An 18,003-nucleotide genomic window follows, 5' to 3' on the forward strand; every position below is an offset into this window, starting at 1 on the left:
CGGTTTCTCAAGGGGCGATGCGCGGCTGAGGAAGCTCCTTAGGAACCCCGCGCCCATGATGGTAGGAGCCCGGTGTCTCCTCCCCGAGCACCCATGCCTACATCCCCCGCGGCCCGGCTGGGCACTGGGCGGGCAGGGAAGGCGCGGCCCCACCGCCCCCGGCGGCGTCACAAAGGCGGCCCCAGCGCGGGGCCCGCGGCACCGGGGGGCGGGAGAGCACGGCAGCCATGGTCTCCGTCGGCACCAACACAGAGCTACGAAGGTGAGGGGGGCCGGCCGGGGCCGTCTCCCGCCTGCCCCCGCGCGGCTGCCTCCCGCGTGCAGGGGACGGGATGGGGTTGCGGCTGCGCGGTCCGCGATCAGGCACCGCCAGGGGCTTCTGCCCTGAATCCCCTTTGGGTTGGCGTCTCGCCTCTTGTTTCTTTGCTGCTGCTTCCTCCCTCTGCGGCACGGCCTGGGAGCCTGAGAGCCCAGAATAGCAGTGCAAGCTACGTGTATATGTGTGTGTGTATATATGTATATGTACGTGTGTATGCATATCTATGTGTGTGTGTATATTTATGTGTGTATATGTATATATGTGTATGTATAGGCATATATGTGTGTATATATATGTATGTATATGTACGTGTGTATGCATATATGTGTGTGTGTGCACGCGTGTGTGTGTATGTGCATATGTGTGTGTGTGTTTCCCTCTTGTCCACAAAGCTTTTGGGATCGGGAAACCAGAGACCCCCCCCCCCCCCACAGACACAGCCTTTACAACCCCCCAACAAGCTTAGCACTACTTGGTAATTCATACCCCAGTCCTCCTCCCCAGCCCCAGTGAGCAGGGCCTGCAGTGAATTGGAAGTGGAAGCAAGCAAGCAAACTGTCCCTGTCCCCTTGGCTCTTTCTTTCCTGATAGGCTCATTGCAGAAGTTTTCATTACCGGGGGTGGTTTTGCAAAAGTGGTCACCCTAACCCCAGTCAAAGAAGGAAATGGCAGTAAGATCATTCATTTTAGCAGCAGGAAGGAGGGAATGCTTTTTTGCATCCTAATTGCAATACGAAAGGCTTTTTCTCCCCCTCCGTAAATTGGATAGATTTACTGGTTTTAGCTACTAATTTTATGGGCTTCTGCCTTAACGCTATCAAACGCTCCTTTAAAACATGTTTTATGTCCCCCAGGCTCACTCACTGCCATCTGCCAGAGTTATCACGCAAACATGGGATGATTCCAGAGCGGTATGTGATGCCCTGGAAAGAAGACATGAAGAACAGGCACTTTGCTTTAAAGGTAGTAGGGGCAGGAAACCATTTCCTCTTGAGCATAGCTTAATAGAGACCTGATTTTCATAGGTGCTGAACAATCGCAGCTCCCATTGGCATGATTTCCAAAGGTCATAGAATCATAGAGAAATAGGGCTGGAAGGGGCCTCCACAGGTCATCTAGTCCAGCATTTCTCAACCCATGAGTTGCAAGAATATATGAAAGAGTTGCAAGGAAACTTTAAAAATGGATTCTCCTTTAAAGGAGAAAAGTGTGGGAAACCGTGGCTTTTCCCTTGCAGGCTGGCAAAGTTCCAGCCTGCAAGGGGCTGCTTGGGACCCCTCATGTCCCACATACCCCCGCTCCCATCCCCTGCCCCACACACTGGGGGCTGGGGCCTGGGAGCAGGGGACAGCAGGTCAGGAGTGAGGGGCCCTGGGTCGGGACTAGCCAATGTTTATAACTGGGTCCCAGTACAAAAAAGGTTGAGAACCACTGATTTTAGTCCAGCCCGTGCCTGAAGGAGGATCATCCTTATCCAAACCATCCCATCCAAGCCATCCTCTAAACTCTACATAAGCAGAGTTGCCAACTGATGACTTTTGGCGTCTTTCTTAAAGTCTACGCCTTGGAAATGTGAAAAATGTAGCACTTTCTTTTATATATATTTATATACATATATAAAAGAAAGAGCTAAGTTTTTAATATTCCCAAAGCATAGACTTTAAGAACAATGCCAAAAATCATGAGAGTTGGCAATATTGCAAAAGGTCAGGCCAGGCAAGTCTTGTCTATATTAGTGAATTAGCTTTTTACTCGGAAATTTTTAACATCTGAAACAGTCATCTTCTGTTGTGAATTCCCACCTTTTGACTATGTACCTCCTGGGAAATCTCACCAACCCCTCCCCCCCCCAGCCATTTTCTTCCTTAGCAGTGAACCCTCTGCCCCTATTATTTAATTTGGTAAAAGCATTCCAGAAGCGCTTACTGAAAGTGCAACACAAAATGAAATCACTTAAGCAGAGTTAAGGAAATTCCTAGCCAAATTAAACTGATTGATGAGAGCAATGGAAGGCAATTTGAATAGAGAGCCAGTGGACCACTTGGGAGGTGAGAGAAATCTGACCTAGCTTCTGTGTACTTGTGAGAAAGTGGGCAGCAGTATTCTCATTTTCCCAAAATAATAGAGCCTGCAGATGTATGTCAAGGAAAAGTCTCCTAATTAAAAGACACTGTAGCAGAGCTGAAGTGGCAGCTGTGGTATAATTATCTAATGTTGTGAAAACAGTGATGGGCTGGTCTGCACATGTAAGAGGTGGGAACAAAGGAGATTTGTAGGAAATGATGTTATCAGGATTAGGGAAAGGAGAGACAAATGGGAATTCTGATTTGAGAGACTAAGGGAAGGACATGGAAACATGTTTAAAGTATCTTTTCTTTTTGCTCTGGAAAGGCCATGACTGCCTAAGACAGTTGTAGAAACTCAAGTTTAGTTCATAGCCCAGGAAGTTGGAGATGTAGATTCACATCTTCTCTGACTGTGGAAGGCCTAGAATGCAGGTCTCCAACTTCCTGGGTGACAGCTGTACCCACTAGGCTATTATGTATAACTGTGTGTATACCACTATCACCACCCCTCCTTGATTTTTAATGAATGTGGCTGTGAGTGCTGAACTCAAAGCAGTTAAATCCAACTAAATCAGGCTGCAGAGGGGATTTTGGTACAAGGGGGTGTGTATAATTTGTGCATCCCAGATCACCTTGGGCAGATGACAGGTGCCTGAACATCTGTCAGTGCTAAGATGGTGGCCTCTCAAGCTATGCAGAGAAGCCGCACTAGGTGCCAAGTAAATTTTCCGGCAAACAATTAGGCATCTGTGGCATCTTTGCCTAAGCACTGAAGGTGAGGTTTCTGCAACTTGTGCTGTTGGACTTCAGCACCTAAAACTACAACGTCCCATTTTAGTCTCCTCGGTTTCTTTGTGAATCTCACCTCTGAAACATGATCTGGACATACTTAGCATACAGAAATAAATATAGATGCATATAGCAGTCAAAAAAAATTATGTGAATAATTATGCGTGTGCGTGTGTGTGTGTGTGTGTATGGAGTCTCCCAATGCCTGAAGAAGGGCGTTTGTCTCCGAAAGCTTGCAAAGAACTTTTTCCCAACTATTTTGTTTGTCTAATAAAAGATATCACATCTACCCAACGAACCTTGCCTGCCTGTGTGTAGGAAGTAGACAGGCAAATGTTACTTCTGTGTACAGATAATTTTGAACCTTAATTCTAGTGTGCATTTGCCTGAAGAAATTGGTGGGGTTTGTACACCAATATACTGCTGTTGAGCTTATATGCTTATGGGAGAATTATTTGAAAATTTGTCTTAGGTGTTTTTTATATGTAGCCAACTATATTTGCTTTAATTCTTGCTTAGTGTTGTTCTTTTGAGCCATCAGTTAATACTTTGTTCTCCTATCAGTGAGGGTTTTCAGGTAAACAGCACAGTTATTTAAAGGGCTACTTAAGACAAAAGCAGACACCAGCTATAACCATTGAAATTTCTTTCCTCAGCACGCAAAGCTTGCTGGGATATATTCTGGAGCAGTGGAAGATAGTCTGTTTTTGAAGCATAGGGAACGACATTGCCATGGAGAAGACCGTAAACTCCTCCAGAAGAAAATTTCTTATGAAATGGTGATTCAGGATGTTCCTTTGCATAGTCCGCTCTCCAGATACCAGAAGTCCGCAATTGCTCATGCATGGCGGAAGAAACTCTGATCTTTTTTTTTTCATTTGTTTCAGTCAGGTTGGAACTGTGTAGGCCATGAGGTTTAAATCTGCTGCAAAAAAACCCCCACATGCTGTGCAGTGCAATTTTTTCTTCAAAGTAGAATTAACATTTTAAAATAGATTATTCTCTTTGAAATGCCAAGTAGCACCAGCCTGAAATTTGACCTGCTTAGGCCCATAGAAATGTTTCACTTCAGCATATATTTTATCAAAAGCATGTAGACCAGGGCTTCCCAAACTTTTCCTCAGCATGACCCTATTTATGGCCCCATTTCCTGAGCATGGCCCCTCATGTCCAACCCACAGCCCCCCACACCTCCCAGGTGCTCCAGGGCCCACAGCCCCCACCGCACCCCCCCAGCATCACCCAAGCCCTGGCTGCCACCCGTGGGAGGCAGCAGCTACTGTGGCCAGAGCAGAGCATGGAGCCTGGGTCCCCCCACCCGTGGGTAGCATGGCTGCCCACTGCAGACTTCAGGCGCTCTGCCCTGCTGCCCTCCCCCTGGGGCTCCACAGCCTAGCATACAGAGCTGGTTTGGCCCTGCTACAGCCCATCCCATGCTGTAGGTGTAGAAATCTCAGGGGGGCACATGCCATGTCACCTTGACCCTTCTGCACCCCTCCACCCAGCACATTGCTTGTGCCCTCTCTGCTCCTCCAATGTGTCACCTGTGCCCTCCCCCTCTGCCCCCATAGATTTACCTGGAGGGAGCTGTGGGAGCTGCTCTCCACTGCCGCTTGGCTGACGTGCGTGTGCCCCTGCCTCCAATCACCCTCCCCTGCTCTCCCCCAGCCCCAAGCAGCCCCTTGCAGGCTTGAACTCTTCCAGCCCACAAAGGGAAACCCACATTTTCCTGCATTTTTCTCCTTTAAAGGAAACAATCCATATTTTTTCCACAATGAATAGATAACCTGGATCCATTTATCACGACCCTATCTGCTGATGTGACCTCATTTGGGTTCACGACCTACAGTTTGGGAACTGCTGATGTTGACATATAGATACTTACCTTCGGTTTAAGTAAACCATCCTACCATATGCAGTTTTCCTTTGCCAACTCCAAGATATTGGGTACTAATCCCAGCCCTTATCCTCCATGGTCTTCTTGGAGAGAATCTACTATGTTGCCAATGTCATCAGGCTGAATAGCTAACCTGCTTTCCTCTCATTTTTCTTCATTGTACTTGCTGACCCACTGCATCCTTCCCCTTTTTTAGGTGATAGTGCCTTCTCAAAGGTGAGGTAAGGTAGCTTCTAAAAGGAAGGTAACAAACCTTCCATAGACTAGCAAATAAGCAGAAGACCAGCTTGGCTTAGCAATGAACTCTTCAGTAAACTAAATCCCCAAAAGGAAGCATATAAGAAGTGGAAGCTTAGACAAATAACTTGGGAAGAATATAAGAGCATTGTTCAGGCATGCAATGATGAAGTCAGGAAGGCCAAAACACAAGTGAAGTTGCAACTAGCAAGGGATGTGAAGGGTAACAAAAGGGTTTCTACAAGGATGTTGGTAGCAAGAAGAGGATCAGAGAAAGTGTGGGTCCCTTGCTGAATGGGGGAGGCAAACTTGTGACAGAGGTTGCAGAAAAGGCTAAAGTGCTCAATGCCTATTTCTCCTGTCTTCATGGGCAAGGTCAGCTCCCAAACTACTGTACCTGGCAGCATAGTTTGGGACAAGGTGGCCAGCCAGCAGTGACAAAAGAACAGGTTAGGGACTGTTTAGAAAAGTTGGACATATACAAGTCTATGGGGCTGGATGGGATGCACCTGAGGGTGCTCAGATAGTTGGCTGATGTGATTGCAGAGCTACTGGCCATCATCTTTGAAAACTCATGGTAATCAGAAGAGGCCCCAGATGATTGGAAAAGGGTAAACATAGTGCCCATATTTAAGACAGGGAAAAAGGAGGATCCAAGGAACTACAGACCTGTCAGCCTCACCTCAATCCTTGGAAAAATCATTTGGAAGATCCTCAAGGAATCCATTTCTAATCACTTGGAGGGGGAAAAGGTGATTAGGAACAGTCAGCACCAGGGGCAAGTTATGCCTGACTAATCTGATTGCCTTCTCTAATGAGGTGATTGGCTCTGTGGATGCGGGGAGACTGGTGGATGTGGTGTACCTTGATTTTAGCAAGCCTTTTGATACAATTTCCCACAATATTTTTGCAGGCAAGATAAGGAAGGCTGTATGAATAGATTGTAAGGTAGATAGAAAATTGGCTAGAGCATCGGGCTCAGAGGATAGTAATCAATGGCTCAATGTCTAGTTGGCAGCCAGTATCAAGTGAAGTGCCCCGGGGTCAATCCTGGAGCTGGTTTTGTTCAATGTCTTCATTAACAACCTGGAAGATGGCATAGAGTGCACTCTCAGCAAGTTTGCAGATGACACCAGCTGGGGGAAGTAGATATGCTGGCGGGCAGGGCTAGGATTCAAAGTGACCTAGACAAATTGGAGGATTGGGCCAAAAGGTATCTCATGAGGTTGAACAAGGACAAGTGCAAAGTCCTGCACTAAGGCAGGAACAAGTCCATGCACCAGTACAGGCTGGGGACTGACTGGCTAAGCAGCAGCTCTGCAGAAACCTACCTGGGGGTTACAGTGGATAATAAGCTGAATATGAGCCAGAAGTGTGCCCTAGTTGCCAAGAAGGCTAATGGCATACTGGGCTGCATTGGTAGAAAAAAATAATCATGGTTTACATTTGAAAGCTGCTCAGCATTTATTAAAGTTCTGGGATATATAGAAAGAGCTTTTCCATAAGAAATATGTATTTTACAACCACTTAAAGCAAGACAATTAGGTTCTTACCTTGGTACTTTATATGATAATACCTTTTTTTTTAATAAATACATCAAAACTTAACTTTAAAATGTATTCCCTTTATAGAGTGCTCTCTTCCAAATAGTTATTATTCTGTGTTCTGGGCTGAAGAGGGTTCATTCCCAACTAGTAGATGAAAAGCAAAGGAGCTGTCTTCAAAGTAATAAGCCCTTATGAGTCATAAGTAAAATTGCCATGGAAACAAATGAGTAAAAGAGCCTAAAGAATATTTTTATTCATAATTAATGTGCTCTCAGTATTATGAGTCAAGAAATATTAATCACAACAATAGTGTTTTTCCCTAAGTGGGCCTAAATCTAAAATATTTGCGTTTATTTTTCTTTAGAAGAAAAATGTAACATTACATTTTTACTGCTTATGACTGTTCCCTTCAGAGCTAGAGCAGTTGTGGATAAATCTCCAGCTGACATAAATCTCTTTCACCAATACAGAAATAAAAATATGAAGCCAGAAAGAATGGAGGAGTTAATAACCCTTTTACTGCAACATACAGAGGCATTTAAAAGGCTTGCAGCTACATAGGGGGAGATTTTCCATGAAGTATATACTGTGCTGGGCTGCATAAATGGTTCTACACTGCTGCCTGGCAACACTTGCCATAGAGGGTCACACCAGGGAAGATGGGGCCAGGCATGTTGATAATACTGTGGGCATTCTTAGCAGCAGTGCTGCTCTTAACCAGCCCAGAGTGGGCTGCTATAACTTAGATCATCCCCACAGCCTGCCACAGTTATGCCAAATGTGACGTCAGTAGCATGTCAGCTCCCAAAGCCACCAGATTCAGAAAGCTGTATAGTATTTCTGTCTTTCACGTAAGTGACCTGGGTTCAGTTCCCCAGTGGGGCCAAATGTAACTCACAGTCACTCAGTATTGTCCTGCCTTGTTCTCATGGTAATTGCATCATATATTGAGGTTAATGACCAACTGCAGCATTGGCTTGATAAGCTTGTCTTCCAGCTCAGGCAGTATTTACTGCCTCATGCTTTAGGAGGAGGAAGCTTGGTTTCCAACAATAGACCCAGCATTACAGCCGAGAGAGAGCTCAAAGCTACCATTATCCTCCTTCCCTCGGGCTACTTGTTCTATGCTAGGCCTCAAGAATCTCACCCCAGAAACTCATCCTATAGGACTTTATCACAGCATCATTTTGTTACATTGTGGTGTCCATTAAAAGTCTCTTTTCGGTGTTTGTAACTGGAAACAATCCATGCCTACTCCTGGCTCCAAAAGCTATTTCTTGGCATGGAAATATTGATAACATTCTCTATAGCTACTGCTGAAATATACAAGCATGGAGGGAAAAAAAGCATCTGCATTGACCTGTTCTATTTTTTCAGATGCTCAAGAGTGGCTTCTTGCAACTTAAAATCTTGACATTTTTTTTTAATAAATCAAAACTCCAGATAGTGAAATGTAAGGATATTTCATAATATGTGAGAACAGGCAACTACTTTCAGCAAAGTATGACAGAGCTGCTTACCCCAACTAAATCAGTGCTGCATAATATGCTCTCATATACTTTAAACTGGTTAAGACACAACAGCCCAGTATCTGATGGTTCCAAACTACAGCTACTTTGGAAAAGGAGCCCAGTGAGACTGGGACTGGGACTCAGGAGACTGGAGAGAAAGAATCTGTGTCTAGCTTGTGGGAGAGGGACTAGACAGGGATTGGGAGGCAGAGTGATGTTGGATGGGACTGTTTGGAGAAGAAGAATGAGACTTAACCTGTTAGAGAGTATGAAACTGGTAGAAACAAGGGAGAGACATGGAACCAGCTGGAAAGACACAAAGATTAGATGAGTGCCTGCAGGGGAAGATGATACTAGGACTTACTGGACAAGAAAACTGGAAACCAGACAGTTACAAGAAGAAGCTAGGATGCATGGGGAGGACTGGGCAATGAGGCAAGGAGCCTGCTAAATGAAAGATGACTAGAGGGGAGAGGCAGATCAAATAAGTAAGGAACTGGGACTGGTTGGGCAAGAAAACTGGGCATTGCATGGGAAAAGACAATGAGTGGCAAGTTCAGAGTCCTGATTGAGAGACAAGGGTTAGCTGGGCAAGGTAACTATGCCAGGGGAAAGAAGAGTCGGGGGTAGAGATGGGAAGTGATGGGAACAGGCGAAGAGAATGGTACTGGGATGAGAACCAGCAGGAGCAGACTGGACTAATACAAGGATAAAATGGAGGAGACAGAAACATTCAGGCTTAGGGCCAGAATAGCTGCAACTACCAGCCTCCACTTGAACAGAGCACACTCCTTTCCAACACTTAAAATGGAACTCAGGATTCCTGCTTCTAACCGTTCTTCTCCTATGGCCAACAAAACTGGGAAACCCACTGGCAAAGACTGTGAAGATGTACTTGCAATGGTCCTGTCCAGCTGAGATTGGTCATGTAGTCCTAGAAGGGAACAGCTATAGGTGCTCCATCAGCTGAACTGACAGGTGTCTGCAAGGGATCTGAAAGTTCCAGCCCTACTGATACATCATGTGGCCATCAGTATGAAACTACCTGATTAAAGTCTGGGTTTTTTAAAGCTTTGCTTTTTCAATTAATGTAGGTGGGGGAGAAGGCCAGGGAAAGTGGGGGGAAGGGGATGAACTGCATTGAAAGAACATATATTGCAGATTCAAGCACTCAAATGTGAGGAAGTTCTGATATTAAGACATTCTGTGCTTGCGCTTGGGCACAAATTACCTGGTCACAAACCATTTTTTCCAACAGAATCCCTGCCTCAGTCAGTACAGAGGATAGACCTGCTCTAAGAATGAATCAGACTCTAGAGTGACTGAGGCAGGGGTCTTAGACAACAGACTTTTGAGGCACTGCAAAATGCACACAGTGCACATGAAAAGGTTCTCTGTGCTGCATATTTGTAGCACAGAGCCAAAATTAGATACTGGGAATTTTTTTTTTAAAAAAGGTTAAAATAAAAAGTGGGGCAGTGCACGTGGCTGCAGCATATGTCGCTTGAAACAGGAATCTGGCCAGCCAGAGCCACGCGTGGCTGCCAACCAAGGTCTACATGCCCCGATCACTGCTGGTGCAGCCCCAGGAGGCCCCAAGAATCCCAGGTAAGGCTGCTGGAGCCAGCCCAGGTGCCCCTGCTATTTGTCCCTGGGAAAATGCACACGTGCACTCATCTGGACATGCCCTATATGTTCAAAGCCCAGTTCCTGTTAAGAGCTGTATAATGTAAAATACTCTAACAAGTAAAGTCTCAGTTATATCTAATTTGGTAATCAGAATTAGACAATACTTTTACCTTAATCTCTATGTGTGTCAGTTCCTCATTTGTAAAATGAGAAACAGCATCCCCTCATCTCATAGGGGACTGTGAATATAGTCTTCAGTGTTTGAGAAACACTTGGATACTCCAGTGATAAGTACTATAAAAAAGATCATGAAGAAATGAAAAGTTCTGTCTTTAGAGCAGGGTTTACTAGTGTGCACTAAAGAAGGCTGAGGGCCACATGGTGTACAGTGAAGAGAAATCAAAATCTTGAATAGTAGCAAATCAATTGAGGGTTGTCCAGCCTGTGCACTGAATGAGGCGGGGATTCTATGAAACAAAACAGCACATGGCAATGTAATTAAAGATTGTATCATCATGCATACAGTTGCATATGCAGAGGCCAAATTAAGGCTGCAGGAACAATCTTGAACTATCAGGTATTTCTCAGCTTTTGAGTACCCAACTTCACAAACCTGTGGTCTTGTAACTGTTTGGTTTTTTTGTCCAATTCATGTTAATGTGTGGACACTAGGTAAACAATCCTAAATAATTTAATAATCAAGAGTTGGAGGGGAAATCAGGGGTCACCTTGTCTACCCCCCCCTGCACAAAGATAGGAGACACTATTCCCATATTATCCCAGACAGATGCCTAGCCAGCTGCTTCTTGAAGCCATCTAGTATAGGAGATTCAACAACTTCCCTGGGCAGCTTTTTTCCTTGTCCTGCTGTTTTTACAGTAAGGAAGTTTTCTTTTTTATCTGAGAGTTAATCTAATCTTTGTTGCTGCAGTTTAAACCCATAATAACTATTTAGAGCCTAGTTTCTTTGCATCTGCACTTTTCCTTAAGTATCTGATTAAAGTCAGTTGTTTGAAGAGATACTGTCATTCTGAAAGGTTCCCAAGATGTCACATCATATATTTGGTATGAGATCTCCTTCATGTCTTAAATAGCTCCTTTTTAAAAAGAATCATTCTTTGGCCACTAAGAAATGCAATCAGGGAAAATTGTGTGTCACAGTTACATGTGATCCGATACAAGAGGCCGATACGCTCTCATTGCTTCTTCATAGTGGAAGGGACCCAAACAGAAAAGGCTAGGGCAGTGAGCTGAGCTCACAGATAACTGCTTTTAAGCTACCTGGATTGCCTCATTTATCTGGCTTTTATAGCTGAAGACTAAACAACAACATGCTTCTTCTGTGTTTTAATTTTGATCTTGAAGCCTTTTAACATGAGAGCTTTTATCCAGGTAAAAGATTAAGCTTTGGTCTTGTGATGGATCAGATGTGGGCACATGAGTCTTCAGGCTGAGGACTAACTCTGTCTTAGCACCATCATGGCTTTGGAGCAGGCACAAGGTGACTTGAAGTGAAAACTCTTCACTGTTTAGCATTCTGTTTGGGTCCTGTCATGCCGGCATCCCTGACCTTGTGTGGGTATGCAGCGGGGAGAGAGCATGGAAGGCAATATTTCCTATTTATCCCAAGGCAAAATTGCACCCCTTGCATTCACATAGCAGTACAGGGGCTGCTCCAGCTCTATCCCACTGGACACAGGACACCCAAAAGAATTTTTGAAGAAGTGGAGACATGGCTGGTTTTCCATTGTTTCAGCCTGTAGAGCTGGCCCTGCAAGCTACATCTCACAAAGCTATGTGTTAGCTATGCCCAAGAGATCCAGGCATATGCATGTATGGTATCCTGATGGTTAGCAACCTGCTTAATTCACAGTGGGTTGCCAAATTCAGAACAAGCCAGTCACCTGTTTGCTGTGGCTTTTACTTCAAAGGTGGATATGTCTGCACTCAGCTGGAGCTCATCAGCAGTCTTGTGCAGTGGATGAGAAAAGCAACACTTAGAAATGAAAACCACAGCAAACAGATACAGCACTTCAGTGGTCTTGTGCAGCTGTTTGCTTTGACTCGGTGTATTCCAGCATATTTGCCAAAACTTCATCTTTGCAAACTAGTCAGAAACCCAACCCAGCAGAATATCTGGGGTCTACCTTGGTCTGTACCTGTTTCGTGAGTTCTGAGACCTCTATTTACTATCCTTCTTCCTAATCCCTTTCTTCTGAAGAGACAGAATCAAGGCCATGGTGTAAGCACCCTGACCCAGTACAAGATTTTGTGTCCTGGAGGCCACAAAACCTGCAAATCCCAGCATGGGGGATTTCTCCTACCTTGGCAAATTGTCAGCTGATAGACAGATACTAGAATGCCTCTTACATCTCCATCTTTTCAAAATGGATCAGAAGAGACAGACATAGCTATGGTTCCCATGTCCCTGGGTGATCTCATGTCTCCATAACAGCCCTTTGAAGCCATGGGTGTAATATAAAGAAGACATGAGCTGCTCTATTTTATGCTAAGAACCAGGCTAGTGATCCTGGAAGGCCACCTCCCCCATTCACCCTCTGTCTGGTTTTCTGCTGATCAGTCAAACCACACAAATGTTCTTTTGAGTGCAAGTACAAAGATAGCAGACAGGACCATCTTTGTATTAGCCTGCTCTGAGTACATTGTTGCTTTAGACCACTCTTTTATTAGACCAACTAAATAGTTGGAAAAATTGTTCTTTGCAAGCTTTTGGCACCCTTCCTCAGGTGCCAAGGAGGGTGTTTGTACCTGAAAGCTTGCAAAGAACACTTTTTTCAACTACAGTATTTAGTTGGTTTAATAAAAGATATCACATTTACCCTAAGATCATTGTCTATGTCCTTAGACCAACACAGCTACAACTAACAATCCTTTAGACAGGTCTTAATTCACTCATACATTGGTTTCTTTACCTGTAAAAGGGTGATCCTAACCCATCTCACCAGTGTTCTTTGTTTCCCCTTTAGCTGGCAGCCCAGCAGGCTATCCACTTTTTCTTACATTGTGTCATTTTAAAACTTCATCCTTGTTTTCAGTATCCCTGGTTTTTTATTTTTATGCCATTCTTCTGAGCTATTTTTCACTGTTTACTTTCTCACATTCTCATTTTATCCCCTCAAGTTCAGTCTACAAGAACAACTTTAGCCGCGTTTAATTAGACACCCTTGTCACTACAGGAAAGTTATTCATTATCTTTAATGTAACCTTCAAAGGTGGTTGAATCTCATGTGTGATTGAGTTGTCATTTTTCAACGAGTTATTGATTATCCAGTTCTCTGGTAAAGTGTTTTTAGTTTGGGTGGTCATTTCTAGAGATGAGAATGTGTTCAACATGCAAAGAATGCCAATGTCACACTTCTGTACTTGTAAACATTCATAAAAACTTCTCTTAATGTCAAAACACTTATAATTGGGAGGAAGAGGAACTTATGGAGTATATTTGTGAAGTCTCCCACAGATGGAGTTGTCTCAGACAGTCGACAAGGTTTTGTTTAATTTAACATCCCAATCTTTTTCTTCTGTGCTCTTGTGTTATAAAGTAGCAGCATTCTTGCCTGCTTTAGATTTGTGATCCAATCAGAAGTTTATATTCTCCCAGCTTAGATGGAAGGGAGAGGAATTTACAAATGCTTGAGTTCTGCAGCTCCAATGAAAGCTATTCATTCTCCTGCTCAGTTTCTGGAGTTGAACCATAGGAAAAGGGTCAGGACTGCTGGAAGAGGCTGGTGATCTGGGTCTCCCTCAAGCTATATTGTGACAGAGAGCTTTCCCAAAGCCAGTCACAACATCGGCATGCCCACCTGTCTAGGGCAGTCCACCCACCCGACTCACCTGCCATGCCTTTGTTGCAGCTAAAAAAAAGTTGTTTCTAGGCAGGAGGCTGCCCGTTTAACGCCCTGATGCCAAGGGTGTAAAACATGGCTCCAACCTTCCCTTTACTGTGTCCAGTGCCCCACAAATGGCATCACATACAGGTGACAATTCTCTTAGCCCCTTACTGGGCTGAACGTAGTCCCGTGCTGAGCCTCTCTCATACTGCCGCTAGCAGGGCCACACTCACTCTGCCCCTTTCTTGGGACTCAGTCATACCCCCCCCTCACTGGGCCTCAATCGCACCTACTCAGTACAGCCCTTCAGGCCCACCCAGGCTTCCTGCTCTCTACAGTCCTTCAGGCTTCATCTCTTGCACTCTTGGTCCTGACCCCTCACAGACCTTCAGACCACCCACTTCAGGCCCTACTCTATGATGGGGCATCAGGCTTTCTACCCCACACTGTGGGCTGATTCTGGCCTCTGACCCTCTCTGGCCTTGGGTGTCTCAAACTTGGCCTATGGCCCACACAGGCCTCAGGTGTCTCTTGACATGCCTGGACCTCTAACTTGGCCTCCTGCTAGGCCTCATTCTTATTAAACCCTCTCACTAGGCTTCACCATCTCAGGCATTGGGCCTAAGGCCCTCCCAGCCCCTGTGTTGCCACCCAAACTTGGTGCTTCTTTCAGGCTGTGCTCCACTAGCCTTTCCTCTCCACAGAGTCACCCACAAGGTAGAGGGGGCTGAGACTTTCCAGCACCCCAAACCTGCTTTTCACTAGGGAGGCACTGGTGTGGCATTTTCTGGAGACTACCCCACCAAAGGCAGCACCACCACACCATCCAACCCCAGCAGGATGTAGTTTTAAGGTCATGCCTCACGACCACTGCAGGCCTAACTGCCCTGGTCTTTCTCCTCTGTCTCTGGGCTCCTGGATATTCTTCCTGGGCTGCTCACTCCTGGGTACCCTGTTCCAGCCTCCACCTTATAACATAGCCCTCAGTCACTGGCCCCAGATCTCTTTCAGACCTCTTACAGGATACCTCCCCTCAGGTGGCTGAGCTTCAGCCACTGTCATTCCAGCCTACCTGCTGACCAACCTCCTTACACTCTTGCCAGTGATCTCTCCCTTGAGACCTTCATTTACTTGGCCAGTCAGGGTTCAAGGGCTCTCTGCCACTCTGGCCTGCCTCTTGCAGTTGGTATACTTGCCCTTCAGCCACTCAGACCCTGGCCCCAGCTTGGGCTAGTTGAGAGCCCTAGGTCAATCCACAAACAGCTGACCCTTTCTGTCAATAGGAGGCCCCCCCACAAATCATTAATCTCACACGAGGCTTGCCTAGAGCCCCAGAGATCTGCTATAAAACAGCCTTTTACATCACTGGGCTCATCTGAGCCGCTTCAGACAGGGCTGGTCCACCCTACCCTGTGAAACCCGTGGTCGCAGGGGGGCCCAGAGCCAAGGGGCCCCCTACAGCCATGAACACTCCAAGTCAGTGCTGTAGCAAGCGGGGCAGGTGGCTGCCACCACTCTGCACTGATGCCACCACTGCCGGCTTCATGTCTGGCCACTCACCCTCCTCCCCCACCCTACTGCCAATGCTGCTGGTTTCTTCGGCATCTCACCACCCCCCACCCCTGCTACCACTGGCTTCTTTGGCCACTCACCACCCCCAGCCCTATGGTGCTGCCACTGCCAGCTTCTTCACGTCGGGGGGGACAAAAAACCGTGGGCCAGCCCTGCTTCCAGAGACCCCCTCCAAGGTCAGCTCCACTCTCTGGGTTTTCCCAGGCCTGTCCTCAGCCACCCACAGTTTCACCCATTCTAACCAGGGGCTTACCTAGCCCCCGTGTAGGTCCACAAACTAAGTCTCTTCTGCTCAGGCTGGCCCGTGTCATCTCTGGGCCCTTATCTACCCAACCTCTCTCTATAGGTCATCCTAGCCTTTCACTATAAGCTGGCCTTCTCACAGCCCCAGGCCTTCAGCCCCCTCCTAAGGGCTCTGGACCCCCCTGGGTCCCTAGGAATCTCCTTCCCCATAGTCCCTACCCTGACCTCCAGATATTCTGGGAACAGCAGCACTCAGACCAGGTGATGTTCATTCTTCAGCTCCCCAGTTGCAATTGGCAGCTCTGCTTCTTGGGTCTGGTCTTATACCGTGGCTACCTAGCCCTACACCAATCAGGCAGCCTTCTGGGTGCCATGTGACTGCCTGATTGGCCTGATTGGGTCTGTTCCCACCTGCAGGCTGGTCTGCAGCCTGCTCAAGGCCTTGAAGTGACAGACACCCAAAGGTGCTCTGCCACATAAATATCTACCTAATTGAATAGAGGGATTTTCCTTTTTATTCTCTACTACACCCCACCCTCCCACCTCCTCAACTACAACTACCCCAACCCCTGTTCTTCACAATAGCTAAGTTAACTCTCTACCCACTTTGCAGTTCAGAAGCTGTCTCTGGCAACCCAGGATGAGTTTTTCTGTAGACTAACTCAGAGTTCTTTTTTTGCATGGGGATAAGCCAAATAACATGTCTTCTCCTGAGTCTAGCTCTGTTGGTTTTTTTTCTTCTGCAGAGGTACCTCTTGAAGTGGATTAGCCTCATCTGTAGCAAAGAAAACCCACCCTCCTGGGTATAAGAAAAACAATATAAGACTTATGTAGTGGGAACTAGTGACCTAGAAAACTAGTAACCGAGCCCATTATAGTATATGGAGGTAGGTGAGCTCTTTCAGCCTTAAGAAATATGAGAAAAATCAGGGAATGGTTAGTACAAGAGCTTTTCAAAGCTGGTAAGTAGAAGGGCTGAGAGAGAAACCTGTAAGCGTTTGCTAGAAGGAAAGCCTTAGCAGAGACAAGACTAGCAACCATGATTCGAGGCTATGAGACAGCTAAGAATTTTGGGTGGGAGATCTGTGCTTTGAGCACTGTGTTAATAAACTAGACATTTCCAAGGAGTGAATTAAGGAAACGCCTGCTATCTTGACTTTGATTTTCTGTAGAAGGAAGAGAAAAATGAAAGGGCAGAAAAACCTGAAGCAAGACTGGGTAAATAAAGCCTGCTGCCAAGTACCACAGTATGCTAACCAGATGTGCAAAGTGGAGGGGTGTAGTTGTACTTTTAATATGCTTCTTCAGTGAGAAATTAAAAGTAGCAAGACAAAAGAGATTAATGTTTTTCAAAGTTTCTCTTCTCTCTCCACTAAGTGTCACTCTTCTGCCAAGCATTACATAGCAAAACAGAAAAAACACTTATTGGAAAGGAGTCAGTTTTAAGAGCAAAGGTTTGTTTTATATTTGCACATCAGAGCCCAAAAGAAATGTTATCTACAACCCCCCACACACACACCAAGAAGCAGTTTAGCATTAACTCTATGAATCTGATTCACTTTCCCAAAAGAAGCTTTTTGACATATATCTGCTATAAGTAACGTGTTGGTTGATAAAAGCTTGGTATTTAATTAGTAGTTATTGTTCACAACAGCTTTTTTTTCCTTCTTGCTTGTTTTTAATGGGAATATTTTAGTAAGGAAGCAGAGTGTTTTCTAGTTAAAATTTTACACTCTTGCTATCTTGTCAATTCTTGCAACTTTTTTTTCCAGCTTAATAAACACTAGAGGAGGTTTATATCAATGTATCCAGCTATGCCAGTTCTAGTAGAGGAGGAATTACAATAGGGAATGTTATGGGAATGACAAAAAGATTAATACATTCACTTCAATAAGAAAGGACACTTGTCTCCTGAAATTGTTCTGCACTTGTTAAATAACGCTATTTCTTTTCTTTAAGAAAACCACTGGATGATCCAGACAGCATATGAGGAGTAATGAAATAGCTCCTTTCATGTTCAGGAATTAACTCCCAACCCTTATTCCAAACTGATGTTGGCCTGGTGTGACTTATTAACACACTGCGTCTTAACCTTAGTTTCAGTACTTGGTGGCTGATATGGTGAAAGTCTCCAGAATAGACACTGAAAGCACAGGTGGAAATAACTTTGCTTTTGAGGCTAATCCCTTTAACAGGCAAGGCCTAAAACCTAACATTTACACTGCGTAAGTATGGAAAAGCAATCTGAAGAAACGCTCCATGCTTTTTAAATCTCACAACATTACACTGGTATCAGATTTCAGGGAGACTCAGACACAGAAATAGGGTGGACTACACTAATTAGA

At 45.4% G+C, this 18,003-nt stretch overlaps 1 protein-coding gene across 1 annotated transcript in view; it reads left to right on the top strand.

Annotated features, from left to right (window-relative positions):
• The first annotated feature begins 71 nt into the window (after positions 1-71).
• SPMIP10 (sperm microtubule inner protein 10) overlaps positions 72-18,003 on the top strand; it is a 46,838-nt gene continuing 28,906 nt past the window's right edge. The window contains exons 1-2 of the mRNA XM_090038478.1: positions 72-262; positions 1,174-1,282. Of these exons, the coding sequence (XP_089894604.1) occupies positions 228-262; positions 1,174-1,282 (144 nt within the window). The 5' untranslated portion in view covers positions 72-227. The remainder of the gene's footprint in view (positions 263-1,173; positions 1,283-18,003) is intronic.

This window comes from Crocodylus siamensis, chromosome 3, assembly GCF_052110815.1.
Source record: "Crocodylus siamensis isolate JL-2025a chromosome 3, ASM5211081v1, whole genome shotgun sequence".
Taxonomy (NCBI): Eukaryota; Metazoa; Chordata; order Crocodylia; family Crocodylidae; genus Crocodylus; species Crocodylus siamensis.